Source organism: Sceloporus occidentalis, unplaced genomic scaffold (genome assembly GCF_023333645.1).
Source record: "Sceloporus occidentalis isolate IW3139 unplaced genomic scaffold, rSceOcc1.0.p SCAF_5, whole genome shotgun sequence".
Taxonomy (NCBI): domain Eukaryota; kingdom Metazoa; phylum Chordata; class Lepidosauria; order Squamata; family Phrynosomatidae; genus Sceloporus; species Sceloporus occidentalis.
In genome coordinates, this window is record NW_028316985.1 from 58,911,119 (window position 1) to 58,929,204 (window position 18,086).

Below are 18,086 nucleotides of genomic sequence, written 5' to 3' on the forward strand. Positions count from 1 at the left end.
GCATCCAGAGCCTCCGTGGACTCTATTAAACTGGATCAGTTTGAGTTGGTAAGTACCGATGATGTGGACAAGATCCTTGGAAGTGTTCGGAAGACAACCTGTTCTCTCGATCCCTGTCCCTCATGGCTAGCGGCTCAGGGGGGACCGGCTGTAATCTTGTTGTTACACCTGATTATAAATACATCAATGAGGGATGGGCAATTTCCAACCAGCTTGAAATTGGCCACCATAAAACCGCTGCTAAAAAAGCCCTCCCTCGACCCCCTGGTACATAGTAATTATCGGCCAGTCTCGCTGCTGCCATTTTTGGGGAAGGTGATCGAGAAGGCGGTTGCAATCCAGCTTCGATCGATCTTGGATGAAACGGATTATCTGGACCCATTTCAAACTGGCTTTCGGGCGGGCTACGGGGTTGAGACGGCCATGGTCGCCTTGGTCGATGATCTCCGTCTGGGCATCGACAGGGGAAGTGTGTCCCTGTTGGTGCTCTTGGACATCTCAGCGGCTTTCGATACCATAGACCATGGTATCCTTCTGGAGCGCCTGGCAGAGGTGGGAATCGGGGGCACTGCGCTCCAGTGGTTCCGCTTCTACCTCTCTGGGAGGTTCCAGATGGTGCAGCTGGGAGACGTGTGCTCCGATAAGAGGGCCCTCACAACTGGGGTCCCTCAAGGAGCCATTCTGTCTCCCATGCTATTTAACATTTACATGAAACCGCTGGGAGAGATCATCCGGAGACATGGGGCGCGGGGTTATCAGTATGCTGATGACACCCAAATAGTTTTCTCTATGTCTCCGACTGATGCAGTGACTGAGGATGGCGTCTCTCCTCTCGTGGCCTGTCTGGATTCGGTAATGGGCTGGATGAGGGAAAACCGACTCAGTCTGAATCCAGAGAAAACGGAGGTACTTGTGATAGGTTCCCCTGGTCCAGGAATGGCGGTGGTTCCACCTGTCCTGAACGGGATCACGCTTCCTGTGAAGGACTCCGTGCGCAGTCTGGGGGTGCTTCTTGATTCGTCGCTTCACCTTACAGCTCAGGTGAATGCGACGGTCAAGAGCACCTGTTATCAGCTTCGGCTTATTCGCCAGCTGCGCCCATACCTGGCCCAGAGAGACCTTGAAACGGTGGTACATGCTCTGGTAACCTCTCGATTGGATTTCTGCAATGCGCTCTACATGGGGCAACCCTTATACCATACCCGGAAGCTACAGATGGTACAGAATATGGCAGCCAGACTGGTCACTGGTACTTCCAGGGCCAGTCATATTACACCTATACTCAAAGATCTGCATTGGCTGCCCATCCGCTTCCGGGCACAGTACAAGGTGTTGGTGATAACCTATAAAGCCCTATATGGCTTGGCCCCAGGATACCTGAAGGACCGCCTCTCTCCATACATTCCGCCCCGCACCCTCAGAACTTCCGGGCAGCAACTACTGAGGGTCCCAGGGGCTAGACTAACCTCCACAACGAGGAGGTCATATTCCATCGTCGCCCCGGCCCTCTGGAATACGCTGCCCATAGAGCTCCGCTCGGCCACCTCCCTGGCCCAGTTTAAGAAGGAACTAAAAACCTTCTTATTTCAATCTGCATTTCCCGAATGAAGTTCCAGCTGGTCTCCCCCCCCCCCCCCCCCCGATGACAATGGTGATCGGCTGATGGTGTTTTAATTTTGTTTTTAATATGACTGTATTGTATTTTTATGGTGTTTCTGTATTGTTATTGTGTTGTTCACCGCCCTGATCGATGGAAGGGCGGTATACAAATAAAATTTTTATTTATTATTATTATGTGTCACTTGAACACACTTCCAAAGCAGCTGGAAGCTACCTTATTTGGCCCATGCATTTCAGGCCACAGTCTACAGTTTAGGTGTACTTCTAGATTTAGAACTAACTGGCAAGTTTCAGATGGCAGAAGTAGCCAGGATTATATTCTATTGCCTTAGCTGGTTTTCCAGTTTTAACGCTTTCTGTAAAGGATGAATCTTGTTTCAGTTATATGAGGTCTAATGATGCTACGGCTATAATGGAGCCTTTGTGGGATTGCACAAGGTAGTTGAAAAATGTCAACTGCTACAAAATTTGGCCGCTCAGGAATTGTTAAGTGCTAGATGGTTGGATCATATGACATACATATTGTATCTGCTGCAGTGGTTGCCACTGTGTTTCTGGCTTTAACTAAAAGTGCTTTTATTGGCATTGAAATGCCTAAATATTTGGAGTACTGATTAATTAAACTTTCACTGAAACCAAGCCACCCTCAGTTTGAGTACATGACTTGAACTCCTGCTTTTGTGTTTTCCAGTAAGTGACATTGAGCTGAAAGTCACAAGGGATAAAACTTTTCTGGCAGTGGTCCAATTGCTTATGGAATTCTGTTCCAGTTGATGTTCCCTAAGACACCACATTACATATCTTAAAAATGTCCTAAAGGCTTATCTTTCCACTTTGGCATATAAATGAGTGAGGCGACTGGATGGAGAATGCTAACTGGTTTCACTGCTACATTGTGATAATTTGTTCTTACTGTTTTATTGTGTTTTGCAATTTTAATTTTGTATGCTGCACAATTACTGTAAATGGGAAAGGTTTCTTACAAAGGCAGTAGTGCACCTTTTAAATAAATGAATGTATACATTTCTTGTGTTGTTTTAGTCACATTATTTTAAATGTATGGGCAATACAGACCACCCCTTTCAGGGCGGTCTGTAAGTGCCCATTTTTGGTCCGCAGTGTTGCCGCAGCAACCAAACCACCCAGCAACACTGCGGACCAAAAAAGGAGCCGCCTAGAGCAGCTCCTTTTTGGGACATCACAAGGACTGTGGCCCCTTACAACATCTCTTCCTGTGCATGACATGTGAGCGCTGGGATGCCCACACATCATGCACACGCCCCCATGTGGGTGGGGCAGCGCTGTAATGGCACTGCCTGCATGTAGTAGGGCTCAGGACCGTGCTGTTGGTGTGTGGTCCCGAATCCTACTATCGCCGCCTGTATTCTAATCATTGTTTTTGATTTTGTATGTCTATGTTTTAACACATTGTCTGAGCTGACCTTTACTTTTCTCTTTCAGCTAGTTTCAAATAAGTTTTTAAAATTCTGGTTAACAAATACACACAGAGAGAAAGAGAGAGAGAGAGAGAGAGAGATTCATTCATTGTTTGGGGCTCCCCACTAAACGTGGCAGCTCATGTGAACTTTGCTTTGTCTAACTTGCAAGTTGTGTTCAAGAAATATTGTAGCTGTGAGCGCTCTCTTCTTCTTTATTGTTCTGTTCAATGTCCATTGACAAGCCCAGCCAGTCAGTCTGACAGGGAAAGGGATAAGTAGATTGAGAAATGCCACAGAATGTTTTATGAGGCCAACGCCAGACTCGCATGGCCTGCTCCCCTCCCCTTTAATACAAATTGATTGATTGAATTGAGCACAGAAACCCTGTTCCAGAAACCTTAGGCTTTATTCTCCAGAGGGTCCTGCTCCCCAATAATAAAAAAGAGACCCAACTGACAGTCCTCATTAGCTTAGCCACAGATCCCAAGGCAGTACTTAAAATGACAGTCTCCCTTTCCCAGACCTGGATTTATCTGCCAGCCAATGCCAGTGGGGCTAATTAACTTACTCTTATTAGTCGTACTCAGATAAGTGGTTTTCCTTGATAGTTTGACTCTGGGGTACAAAAAGCAGCTTTATGTTTTCACCTGCTCCTTTGCACCTTGCTTCCAAACCCCAAATGAAAATTCTGTCTGCTGATGCTGGTTTTCACAGGTCTGCAAGGGAATGGGATCACTTCCTCATTTACAGGAAAAGCAACCTTTTTCTTGATTTTCTTGAAAGAGAAAGAGAGAGATTTCATCCAAGTAATTTATTTCTCCAAAAATATAATAATTTGTGGAGACAATTTAAAACTCCTTTTCAGACTAAATACAGATACAAAGTATGATTGTTGAGTGCCGACACCAGTTATCTGTAGCTAATGACAAATGGTCAGAAAGAGACTGAAAATAGAAGGTGAGTCAGGTTTAACCCAAGTCCTTTTGTTTGATTGTTTCCCAACTTCATGCATGCAGACAAAATGTGTACAGTTCCACGTATTCCATCTAGAGTACAGTTCAGTGACGATAAATGTCTGTTCACAATATGCATGTTCTGCATCTTTCCCGGATTTGCAAGCTGTAGCTGCAGGAACAGCAGGGGGAAGAGATCTAACCTGCTGTGTACAGCATATCTCCTGGCAATGACAAATGGCTCTTCTTTCTCTTAAGAGCTTGCATGTCAGAGGAACAAAGACAGAGTTGCAGGGCTGGGTTGAGCTGGATGAAGGCAACCTGGAGAAGCCTAATAGCCATCCTGCCCCCTTCCACCATTACTGCAAAGGAAGGAGTAGTGATATAAATTTTACCTTGGCCATGGGGTTCCTTCTGTGAATTTTTGTGTTGCCATTTCACACTGATCATAGCTTCTTTTCTTTACTGGCAAATGCATTTCTTGGCACGTAATGTTGTATTTCATTTTATTTGGGTTTCCACATCTAAACAGACTGGAGAGACACTGAAATCCCTGCTTCTAAGTTATATCTGAATACTAGACTTCTATTCTACATTTTTTTAACTCTTTAATATTCTGGATGTCACTCTTCTGGTATGGCTAAGCTGGAAACTTGGGAAATTCTGGTTCAAATTCCTATTCAGCTGTGAAGCCAGCTGGGTGGTCTTATATCCTGGCTTTCCAAGTACACAATCTAATCTATCTCATTAAAATAATGCTTACGGTAGGTTTGTACTGTGTTCTAGACAGAAGCTGTACTTTTTCCTCCTCCCAGCTACTGTCTTAACTCCTTCTCATACCTCACTGGAGTCTTTTTTTTTTAAACAGAAATATGCCTGTCCACCAATTCAACATTTACACATTTTTAATTGTCAGTTGACAAAATTAACCCTCCATTTTTACTTTTTATGTTTGAATTTGAAGTTATTTTACTGTACGGAATTTTTATATATGCCTCTCTTTAGGAGTGGTACATGTATTCCTGTAATAAATATATCTAGAGATTTGGGAATATAATCTGCTACCTTGTTTTGTCAGAAGCTATCATCTTGCTTTCAGATGTTAGTTTCAGGTATTCTGGTATCGTGATTCAAGTCTCTCTCTCTCTCTCTCTCTCTCCCCATCTTTTTAATTTGATAAAGTGGAATAAATGAGGTGGTGAGAGGAAGTGCAAACATTTGCAAATTCTGGGTTAATTAAGAGGACAAAACCTATTAAATCTGAGAGGAGAAAGTGCATATGCAAAGAATTGATCCAAGACTATATGGAGCTGAACTGAGCTGAACTGAAGCAGACATGAGAAGCTTGGATTGGGATCCATCTTGAGAACATTTTGTACGTCAAATAAAAGATGGAAGATTGTATATAATTTCTAACCAAACGTTCATCTTTTGCACAGGCCTGACTCACATGACTGTTTCATGTAAAATGATAGGTGTTCATGTATGGCAGTCTCTATAACATTGGTAAGGATTCTGCAGTATACACTCCCAGAGTATATGCTCCCTGAAAATTTCCAATGCTTGAGTGGTTTGAACAATTAGGATTCTATTTCCTTGTCCTGCTTGTTAAGTATACTTTTGGGGGTCATAATCAAGCTGAAGGAAGAGTATGGAGAACAGCTTGCCCTGCCCTGCACTTAGCATGTTACTTTGTTGGCTTGTTCTTAGCTTTGCTTTCTTGTTCTACATACATAGCTGAACGGAGATCCTGTCTAGTTGGGAATCGAAGCAGGTATGGGGAACCTTTGGTCCTCCAAAACTTTTTAACTACAGTGACCCACATGTTCTTAACATTGGGCATGCTAGTTGAGCTTTAGTGAGTTGAAGAATCAAACATCTGGAGAGCAAAAGTTTCCTTGCCCTTCTCATATACAATGCATATTGTTATGCTTGTTATTTAGATTGTATATTGTTACAAACTAGAATTATGGTTCTTACAGCCCAAAAGAAAAGGATACTGCCAGACCATGTATGTTCTTGAAAGGGATAGCCTTACTCACATAAAATTATATATGAAACCTCTTTTGTTCTTTCTTATGTATTCTATTTCTCTTTTTTTGTATGAAGTATTTGAAAAGTATAACATTCTGCCAAACTTGTTTTTCCTTTTGTACAGCTCCTTCTCAAGAAATGTGTGCAATTTTACTTTTCCCCCTCGTATATTATCACTGTCCTAAAATCTACCATTATGAAAGTAACCCAGTTCCTTCATATTTATATATCAGCTGCAGTTATTTAGTTCCTTCATCGTTGCAGGTTCCTGGCTGATTTGTAAGACATACTGTGCCTTGGCTTGCCTGGCTTCCTTTCTCTCTGCAGTTCTTTTATTCTAAGAAATGGCATGTGGATTCTAATGAGATGCATAAACAAGGGAGGGTCTTAAAGGATGAAAGTCTTTGGAGGATGAAGGTGACACAGCCTAACTTTAGAATAGTTTACATGTAGCAACCTGCAGACAGATTACAACAGAAGTAAATTAAAAATAAATGCTTGGGAACTTTCTAGCATTGTTATGCTAGGCAAGTATTGGACTAGGCAGACCTTTAGGCCTAGTCAAATTCAGCAGTTCTAATTGTAAAAGTAAATAATTCTGCAATCTTTCACTTGGCATCAGATGTTATAGGGGGAAATGTCATAATATTTGCAGGATTCTCAGGAGTGAAGAAAAAGGAACATTGGGTCTTACCTGTGAGATGTTCGTTTTCAGCGATGTAGGTGGAAATATCCTATAACGTGGGTTGATTCCATCTCTTGCTCCGAAATAGGCAGGAAAAACAGACTTGAAGGAGTCGCCACCAGAGGGAGCAACCCCCTCCATCCCTCAGTCAATATTACAGCCGAGGATAGAAAACAAACTCAGAGAGCATTTAATGTAAATCTAAGTATAATCAATGGAAACTATCATAAAGTCAAACTAAAAATAACTAACAACCACCCTTGCAAAGTCAAGGGAAAACAGCCTCCTCAGTTCTGGGTGGGGAGGATATTTCCACCTACATCGCTGAAAACGAACATCTCACAGGTAAGACCCAATGTTCCTTTTTCCAGCGATGGAGGTGGAAACATCCTATAATGTGAGACTTACCAAAGCTCCCCAAACCAATGGGTGGGTGAACTGAGGCATATTACTTATGTGAGAACCACCAGATGTGTCTTCCAAAGGAAGCCTCTTCTTGATTCAAGGCAACTCAACAGAGGTGGCATTTAAATGTGGAAGATGAAGGCCATGTCATGTCCTACATTTATCTTAGATGGATGTGTTTGTTGGTAGTGCAGAGGAAGTAGCTGCACTGTAAATGGAGTGATCAGCAACTGATCACAACAGAGATATCTCAGTCTTCTTGTAGCATGTTAAAATGCATCCAAGACAAGCCACAATTTAATTGTGACAAAAAGATGTTGAAATCATTTCTTGAATCAAGTTATTAGAAATGTTGATTTTGTCATCAGTGACCTGGACTGGGTCAGTCATTTGGTGTATATGAACCCTTAATGTAAACTTGTCAATTTGAATCAGAATTGAGCTGTTAGTAGTTGTAGTTGAAAACAAACACTATTGGTTTTAATTGAAGCCAATTTATATTGTGGAGTAGAGATTGTTGGTCGTATTCATTTTGCTTATTGGGAGTAACAAAATGATTTGCATCGCCCTAAGCTGGCATCCACCATTATTTGGAACTCCATCAGGGGCCAAATCAGACAATCCTTCTCGATTGGCAGCACCACCACCTTTCAAAGGGATTTGAACTTATTTGGGATATGTCAGAACAAGTGATTTATCTGTGACATTTATTGTTGAAATAGCTAGAGGAACCACTCTAGGCTCCTCGTGTTCATGACAAACTATTAATTGAAGCAGATCGGGTACTGTAGGTGCGCCAGTAACACTAGGTCAGATAACTGAGAACAACCTACCTGCCTGAAGGTGTTTTTCGTGGATCTTATCCTTTGTTTGGTCAGGTAGACTCTGGTCAGCAACGCATCTACAACCACTCCAAAGTATTGTACCTTCTGAAATGGAACTAGGTTGTCCTTTTCATGAGTTAGCAGAAAACCTTTTCTGGATAGGAAGGAAAGCACAACTCGACATCTGTTACATCTTATGGAAGAGAAACAGATCTGATCAGGCCATTGTGAAGTAATGGGTATACATGAAGATCTCACTGTTTTAATGTGTCCCTATCAGTGTAGTGAGTGTCACTGAATAAAACAACAGAGTGAATGGTAGCGCCTTGTATGGAAAAAGCTTTCCCTGGTAAGCAGTGTGTAGATAATTGTGATGAGGTAGGTGGATTGGGATGCAAAAACAACTACAACTAAGAACAGGGACACACAAAATCATGGAGCTGAAGTGCCTCCAGGGTTTTCTGGAGAATCTCCAGTCTGACCCTGTTTTTTTTTTTTTTTTTGCTTGTTTTTGTTTATTTGTTTTGTTTTTTAATAAACCAATTGACCCATTTTTTAGCTCTAGCACCACACTCTAAATTTGTTTTTGATTGTTTTAAATGTAGAATTAAAGAAGATTGGAACAAGCCTCTTTGTTTTTATAGTTTTTTAATTGTCCCAATATTGATCAGACGTCTTGTGGCTTTTGGTATCAGCCAATGAATCTTTGCTTTCCTGTATCTTGAGGAAGCAATGAAATAGTGATGAGAATGGTGTATGTATATGTGAGCAAATTTTTAGAGTTGGGAGGACCCATAGGTTTGGCTGAATTTGTTATGAAAGATGAAAGAAAGACTGCAGTCTTCCTCTCACCCTTTAGCACCAGTCAGCCAGGACTGAGGCTATTTGTGTCATTGTTTGACAAGAATTGTCACTGAACATTGTTGTTGTAGGTTCAGGTGAAGCAGCGCCTGGGACTGATGGTAAGGTTGATAACTAAGCTCAGACCACTGTCTGCCAAACCTATTGTCTCTTGTAAAATAAGTATCTATGGGGGGAAAGGGAGGATTGTCCCTGATGAAGGGACCTCATTTTTTATTTTTATGTGAAAAAGCAAATGATTTCCCCTTATTAATTTTTTATCAATATTGGATCCAGTGATTGTTGAAAGAGTATATCACCAATCAATTATCAAATTTTGTTTAGAACAGGCATCCATATGACCGCGGTTTTGTTTATTTGTTTGATTTTATTTAAAATCTGCCTCTTGACCAATATAGAGGCTGCCTGTGGCCTTTTCCTGTATCACTCCAGGATTTCTTGAATATCAGCTGCTAGAATGCTTCTTCTTTTTTTTTTAATTTGGAGCATGCCTTTGAAATTTAAGAACTTTTTCAAACTGCTGGATGTTGCCATTTTTACATCTCAAATGCAAATTTGCCCATACATTTATCCTTTAATGAGCACTTCACAAATGCTGGACATGGATGGCAGCAGGAGAAGAAAACAGCAGCTTCACAAAGCATGCCATTAACTATCTGGGTTTGCTTTTTTCCTGCATGATATGATGCTGACAGAGTTTAAGAGGACTCAAGATTATAAGTGGTGCTATACCTTCATCTTTACTGTGTATGGTTTCTGTCATGCATTGGGTGGGCACTATTTTTTTTTCAGAGGAAGAAGGTTAGGAAAATAAGGCAAAACTGGAAAGCTGCCGCTTAGCTGTGATTTTATTGTTTGTTGCTTCTGGATTAAATTGCTCTCTTGAGGGGTGTCATGCTGATCTACTTGAAAACGCTCTTCCTCTTCTGTGTGTTTGGGTTTATGGGATGACAGCAGTAGCACAATACATATTTTATGCACCATGTTCTTCCTATAAATGACATAGACAGCATAAACACGATTTTATTGTTTAAAAGCCAGTGAAATAGTCTACCAGACTGTAGCTGTGTAAAAGAAACCAAGGGAAGAATGTGTGGGTGTGGGTTTGTGTGTGGGGGGTGGTGGTGGTCATGCTACAGGGCAAGTTTAGCAACTAATGGTTCACAGCTTATTCTGCTTCCCTTTCTGAACTCCCAGACCTGTAGGCTGGAAAAATAATAAATGCTGTGTGTTTTATGACAGCTTCTCCCAAGCTGGTGTCCTCCAGCTACTCCCATTCTACCCCCAGACAGCCATGCTGTGTTGGCTGGGGGGATTATGAGAGTTGCAGTCCAGTGAATATATCTGAAAAACTGCAGGTGGAAGAAGGCTCTCTTAGGTTACATCTACACTGTAGAAATTATGCAGTTTAATGAGGTACTTTGAATAGCTCTAGTTGGCTCTTTTAAACTTCAGCATTAAAATACTCTGTCAGAGAATTTTTACTTTGTTAATTTGAAATATCTTGTGAAACTACATATCCTGGGAATTCATAAATCAGAAATTGGGCAGAGAAAGTGATATCAAAGCGTGTGGATACACCCAGGGTTGGAGAAACAAATGCAGCTTTCCAGATGACAAAAATGTTAATTGAAGCTTCCCAAATGACATAAATGTAGCAAAATACATGCCGGGAAGATCATCAAGGAAGACCAGTCCATAAATATTGTGGTTGCATGCTAATTCCTACAGCTGATATATCTTCATGTAGGAATGTTGTAGGCATTTGGAAGCAACAAGAAACCTGACAGAGAATTTCTGGCTGAATAACCTGATTGATGCTATCTATAGTTTGAAGCTTTCCTTAATATATTTCACTTCTGAATGAATTTTCCTTTTTTTTTTTTCCTTTTTTTAAAAATAGCTGATTCATGCATTATCTTAAAATCTTGCTGTTTCTCAATACTACCCATGTATAATATAATCCCATTCTTTTTTGCAATATTACTGCTATTTGGTATCCAATTGCTAGTCCAAACTACAGTGGGCCTGTTGAAGCAATGGGATTGAAGTGTGAGTTACTATCCAGCATTTGATTTAATGAATCCATCCAGATTGAGGAAGGGCAGTTGGATTAATGTGCCTGTAAACTTGCTTCTTGTTCTGTGCATTAATGTTTTCTTCTTGCTGTTCAAATAGTACAGATTGTACAGGAAAGGGATTGGTCAGAATCCTGTTAGGGATATATACATACATAAGCATCCTTTACATGTGCAAGTGGCCTTTTTTTGGTGCTGTGGTGCTTAGTATTCTCTCCCTTTGCAGTGCTGATATCAAATCTAAGATCCATCAGGTTACTCAGGGACTCTCAATATTGTTCCAATATTTTGTGTCAAGCTATGGGGATGTATATTTACACTACGCTGATGGATATTGAATTGAGGCCTTTGGATGGGAAAGAGTTAACAGTGTAACTTTTTTATGCAAAGGGATCTTGTAGCACCTTTGAGACTAGGGGGCTATACAGATGGGCAGCTAAATGCCACCCCTGTTTGCCCTGGATTGTTGCTGCAGCAATCACACGCCACGGCAATGATCCGCTCCCTCTCAGGAGCAAAAAGAAGCTGCTCAAAACAGTTTCCTGCAAGGGGCACCATAGTGGTGCTCACGCACCATGATGATGCCCCTTCCGCAGAGCGTGCTCCACTGCCCATGCGTCATAATGGTGTGCCCCATGTGAATGGGTGCACGCCATAATGGTGCACTGGCAGTGGAACAAGGGCTGGGAGCATTTGGATGCCCATCCCTAGTTCACTCCTACTCCGTAGTCAGGCCGGCACAAAGTGCCATTCTGTACCACCCCTAACTTTGTGAAGAAGCAGTAGCAAAAGCTTTCATAGACTTGGTCTACTTTACCCAGTGCATGGTGTGAACTGGTGCCCAGGAAGGACCTTTATAATAAGACGTCATGAAGAGCCATAAAAATGCAAAACTTGTGGGTATGGTGATGAGGTGACATGTTCAGTTTTAACTATGGTAGTTGAGGGACAAAGGCAGGAGGAATGATGTTGCCTAAGGCCAGGGTGGGCGGTAGACTATATGAATGGTGGAGTTTTGGAATGTGGTGTGGACAGGCTGGGAACCAGAAAGGAGATATGATTAATTGGCTAAGAGCACCTTTGGGAGGCTGAGGTGTTAACCAGTGTTACAATATGTGTAGTGTGTCAGGAACCCATTGTCGCTTTCAGTTGATAGATTGGCATTTGTGGATATATTCTAATTCAGCTGTTTCTCTTTCCAGCCTTGTACGGTTTGTTGTTGTTGTTGTTGTTGTTCAAGGACAGCTGTTCTGAGGTAACATGACTGTCTTTAAACATTTTATTATGAGATATATTTCTGTGATTAGTCCATGTGGTGTAATGATTTGTGTTGGACTAGAACTCTGAGAGACCAGGGTTCATATTCAGACTCAGATATGGAAACCCATTGGTTAACCTTGGACAAGTCACACATTTTCAGCCTAAAAGGAAAACAGTGGCAAACCTCTGAATAAATGTTTACTTGAAAATCCTATTGTAGGGTCGTCATAAGTCGGAGTTGACTTGAAGAGAGATGATAACATATTTTTGTGAATTGCATCTCATTTCTTCCAGGGTATAACCCCCCTCCTCCATATCTGTTGAACTGGGATATAGGCTGTGAATGTTCGCCAAAGTACCCTTGATTATTCTTTAAAGTACCACAATACTGTGTTGTTGTTTTATTGAGCAGACTTGAGCTGATACCCACCTAGAATTGTTATTATGGTGCAAAGTACAGTTGGCCCTCCATTTTGGTGGGGACTCATTGCAGATCTCCCCCCCCCCCCCCCGCAAAAATGGAGGCTCATGCATATTCAAGCCCCATAGGCTTGAATGAGGTGTACCTTCATGTGCACACCCCTCCAAGGATTTTCGAGGTGGTGGATCTTAGATCCGCAAGTTAGGAGGGGTGACTGTACTGAGATTGGGGGGAAATGGAATGCTTTGTAAAGATGGAGCACAGACAGACTCAAAGAAATAATACTGCCAACTAGTGTCAGTCCACTGCCTCAGTAATTGAGTCTGAGCTTTATAAAATATTGTTTATTCTCCCACAGGGCATACAAAACCATTGAAGAGGATGACTTGAAGTTTCCCCTTATATATGGTGAAGGCAAGAAGGTGGGAATAAGCATTTTGTCATTTCAAAGGAATATGGGGCTGTTTTTTTCTGTTTACCACTCTGTTTAGCCCCAAGCTGTGCAATGTTTTCCTCTGTCTCTGTCTCTTTATTTCATCATTCTGTCAGCTTGAAAAGAATATTATGTCTGTCATAAATCACCTCACCCAGTCTGTAAAGTGGGTGAGGGGGAAGAGAATGTAGTCTCTTTGATCAAAGGCAGTTTAGGAACATTTACTGCCGAATTTTCTGATTTCACCCACTTAATTGTTTTGTTTGTGTTTTGAACAATCAGAACAGGGAGCTGGTTTGAAAAGACATGCTTTATTTGTTTCATTTTTATAGAGTTTACTGCAGTTTGAATGCAGAGTTGCATGTACCTTGGTAACCTAGGGAAAGACTGCTTTGAGCACAATTTTCATAAGACTGATTTACATTGGTGAGACAGTACATAGAACCATCTATTGTACTTTTGTTTTTTGAGCTGCACCCACTGCTCAGTTAATTTCAGTACAATTTCATTTCAAGAATATGAAGAGAAGACTGAGAATTCTATTGAAGTAGCAACATGTTACCAAAAGCATAATTAGGAACAGCCAGATTATTAGTGCTAACCCCAGCAAGCCAAATAGGCAAGGCTGTGAGATCAATAAAAGGACATTGAGTTCTCAAGGCTGCTAGCATTTGGTATGCATGCTCTGTTTCTCCGCAGTTCTTCTCAAGTTTGACTGCTTGCTTGAAATTTATATTTTAAAACCCCTATCTTCAAAATTAATCTATGCAAGGTTCGGATCTGTTGTAGCTTATCTATATGGTCTAACTGGGTTTTGTGTGTGTGTTCAAATGTGTTTTCACACCTGCAGCTTTTGAAATTTATTTTTCTTTGTTTCTGTGTGCCTACTGTTGCTGTATTTTAATTCCTGTTGTATTTCAGAGGCAGTATTGGAAGTATTTAGCATTTTTATAAGTTGACACAAGAAGTGTTCTATGAATTTTACTGCAGGTGGTTTGCACTGATTGTGTCTTAACGCATAGGCTTGTAAATTCTACTTTGGTTTTGACTTGAACCCTGAGAATGATTATCAGGAGTCAGGAGCAAAGTAGGGGATCAGGCGTGAATGACCAGGAAAGCAGTTACACCAAGAAGGAATGAACCAGGTGCTTCAGACGACATGCTTGCCCCAGAATTTTCTACAGCTTCACAAAACATATTCTCCCATATTTGTTCTCAACCTAAATGAGGAGAGAGAGGATCAAATGTTCAAACCAGTTTTAGCTGCTGCTTCTGTGAAACAGTTGGGAGTTCAAAAATGCCTATCAGTCTATTCATTTAATTATGAAAATATTTAAGCCCCACCCTCTGTGAAAAGAACTCAGAGTAGCTTACAAATAACATTAAAGCAAATTAAACAGTTTAAAACAATAGATCATTTAAACAAGCTAAGAACACATTAAACAAAATACTGAATTAAAAACAGATTTAGAAGGTTTAAAAAGAGTCTGCTGTAAATCACCCAAATATCCAAATGTGGATGCTGGTCCATCTTCTGCCCATCTGTTTCTGACAGCTGTGCCAACTTCCCCTTCAGTTCTCTGCACCCCAACCCACCACCTTCACTGTCTGAATACCATATTACGGGGGCTTAGAAAGCTCCCAAAATGGTGGGGATGAGGAAGTTAGCTTCTTGATATTTACTTTTACCAGCACAGCATTGGATTAGAAAAGGAGTCCAGAAAATCAGCTTCCCTAAGCTCTTCATTGGATAAGAAAGGAAGAAGCCTTTTGAGGGAGTTCTTGGTGTTACTTACTGTTCTTTGTTACTTATGGCATGTTTCATTATTCTTAGGCTCGTGTTATGGCAACAATTGGGGTTACGAGAGGACTTGGAGACCACGACCTGAAGGTGCATGACTCAAACATCTACATCAAACCATTTTTGTCCTCATCACCTGAGGTAGAGCATTCACGTCTTTCTAATGGAGACAGGATGAAGGCACTAAACAAAAAATAATTGTTTGTTTAAATCTCTGAACAAGATATTTTAATGTCTGTGCTTGGGAAAAGTTTAGACAGTATTCCACATGAAAAATGGCAAGACCAGTCCTGCTACTTAGACAAACAACCACCTTAGGCAGCAGATACTAGAGGATTGTAATAACAGTCCTTTGGCTGTTCCTCCTGAACCTCCAGCCATTCCTCTCTTGCATAGATGGAGCTCTGTGTGCCCATGGCCTGTTTGCTTCCCTAATTTAGCCTTCTCTGTCATCTGGTGGAAGATGCCGTTCCATTACTAGTGAGTGTCTATATGTGGAATGAGTTAGGGGTTAATTTCCACACCTTGTCATTTGGCACAGGCAACATTTGTCTTGGGTGTCCCACAAAATGACTGTTGGGTGGCCTGAATAACAAACAAATTTAGTAAAGGTCAAGAAAGAAATGGTCAAATCTCAGTTTGTACACTTAGAAGTAAGCATTTGTGCATATTTGCTTGGCAGTAAATAGTATTGTATTCATCTCTAGTAAATAGCTTGAGAATTGCAACCTAAGGTTGTTAATTTAATGGCTGTCTAGAGGTATTTAGAAAGCCTATAAAAAAAAAAAAAGAACCATAAAGTGGTCAGCTGGCACTGTACTGGAAGCTGGCTACAAGGCAAAAACCAAGAGTGGTTGTTCACTGTCTTCTAAATTAAAAATTTAAAAACCCAGAAAGGGTGCTAATTGATAAGTTCTGCACATAATAGTGCTGAGGACCATTTTGTTTTGTTTTGTATATGCATTCAAATTACTTGGGTGATATTGAAAGTTGCTTGCATGCTTGTTCATGAAAACTGAGTTAGCTAATGTTTCACATAAAAAAGAACAAGGCAATTAGGAGGAGACTTGTTTCAATAAAGTATGGTAGGTTCTTTGATGAGTAGCAAAGTAGATAGTAAGGGCCAGCATGGACTAGGACACTGGGAGACAAGGGTTCAGATCCTGGCTCAACCATGTAAACTCACTGGGTGACCTTGAGCAAGTTACAGTCTCTCAGCCTCAGAGGATGTCGATGGCAAACCTCTCTGAAGAAACATGCTAAGAACACCACATGATAGGGTTGCCTTAGGGTTGCCACAAATCAGAAACAACTTGAAGGCATTCAACAACAATAAAAGTAACTAGTGCAGAGCTTTGTTTATGTCAACTATTTTCTTAAATTCCATAGAACAGAACAGGCTATTTCAAAATAGAAGAATTACAAATCCCTCACATTGCAGACAGCTTCATTGTCCAGAAGGTAGAAGAGGCAATAATGGGATCAGCTGTTTTAGATCTGATCCTAACCAACAATGATGACTTGATTAATGGGGTGACAGGATCCTTAGGTGGGAGTGATCGCTTTGTCCTGGAGTTTGTTAAATAGTGGAAATGGAAAGCCAAGCGTAGTCAGACACCCACTCAAGACTTTAAGAAATCTTATTTCAGTAAACATAGGGAAATATTGGTGTGATCTCATGGTTAGGAATACTAAAAGAGAAGGGAGTTCATGATGCTGGGAATTTCCTAAAAGTGAAATATTGAGGGCAACATTTTAAACAATTTCACTGAGGAGAAAAAAGAAACCAAGATGGATGTCTAAAGAACTTTCAACTGAGGTACTATTTAAAAGAGACATGCACAAGAAATGGGAAAAGAGGGAAAGCACAAAGAGAAATTCAAACAAATAGCCAGCACATGTAGGGAGAAAGTCAGAAAAGCTAAAACACAGAACAAGCTCAAGCTTGGTGGGGATAAATGATAGGACCATTGCATGGAGAAGTTGATGAAATACTAACAGCAGACAGAGAAAAGGCAGAACTACTCAACATGTTTTTCGCCTCAGCGCTCAACCTAGGGAAAATGGAGTAGATTATGAAGTAAGGGAGATTCAGCACAGGATAGGTGTGGTATAAGAATACCTGACCAGTCTAAATGAAGTCCCCAGGGCCAGATGAACTACATCCAAGAGTATTGAAAGAACCAGCAGAAGTAATCGCATAACCACTGGCAATATTCATGGAGAATATTCTGCAAAAACTCTTGTAATATTTCCCAGTGATGACAAAAGTGTTGAAATGCATGATTTTTGATTGTGAAAGAAAAATGAGTTTAGATTTATATTGCTACACCAGCTGTCTTTTCTTTTGTTAAGATTCTGGGAGTTGTAGTTCAGCACGTTTGGAAGTACCAGGTTAGAGAAAGTTTCTATAAGCTTTTCCTGTTCAATGATTTCTAAGATTAATGCAGCACAACAAGATGATGAATTACTCTCAAAGCCATGCCAAATATGTTTCCCAGCACATCAGTGGCGGACTGACCCTGTCAACTACAAGGACAATGCAGCATTGCTGCTCAGGTGCTTCCAAATCCAAGTCCAGATAATAATTTCTCCTTGTCTTCTATGGCAAGGTTACTTCACTTCCTTGAAAACACAAACATTGCTGGGATAATGAAAGTGCTCAATTAGTAGTTCAGATCAACTCCATTTTTGGAATTCAAGAAGACAGTTAGACAGTGTGGAGTACTAGGCAGGCAGTTACAATACCTGTGTCTAATAGCAGACACACTTGGAAAAAACAGAAAATGGCCTTTCTTTTCATGCTGGTTTAGTGACATCTGGCAACTCACTCAAGGAGTTTATTATAGAGTATACTGCATAGGATGCTAGAGATTACCTTTTTTGTATAGCTGAGTACAGGTCTGTGAGAAATGTTCTAGTACAAGAGGAAATCTTTTGCAAATTGTGTGAATGCTTCAAACTTTGCATACTTTGGATGCTTCTGGTTGATCAGCCAGGACACAAGCTGATAGCTGCTCTTGATTTTCATGCAGATGATTCCTTCTTATTTCTGGAACAGGGAGCTGAACAAAACATCACTGCCAGAAACAAAAATGGACTGGAATGAATGGCCTGTAATTCTATTCCTATCTAACATACTGGCAGATAGAATTTTGTTCTAGCAAATCCCATCTGCGCAATCCTTCAGAAGGGGAGGGTTTCCAAGTAGCCTAAGACTTAGGGGAGAGCCTTATGTATCTGTCCTTTATATTACCTGCTAGAGGGATTAA

General features: G+C 40.9%; 1 protein-coding gene across 1 annotated transcript in view; it reads left to right on the plus strand.

Moving 5' to 3' along the window:
- LOC149312222 (protein phosphatase 1H) overlaps window positions 1-18,086 on the plus strand; it is a 100,210-nt gene that overhangs the window by 74,769 nt on the left and 7,355 nt on the right. The window contains exons 7-8 of the mRNA XM_089524216.1: window positions 12,939-13,002; window positions 14,848-14,955. Coding sequence (XP_089380342.1) covers window positions 12,939-13,002; window positions 14,848-14,955 — 172 coding nt within the window. The remainder of the gene's footprint in view (window positions 1-12,938; window positions 13,003-14,847; window positions 14,956-18,086) is intronic.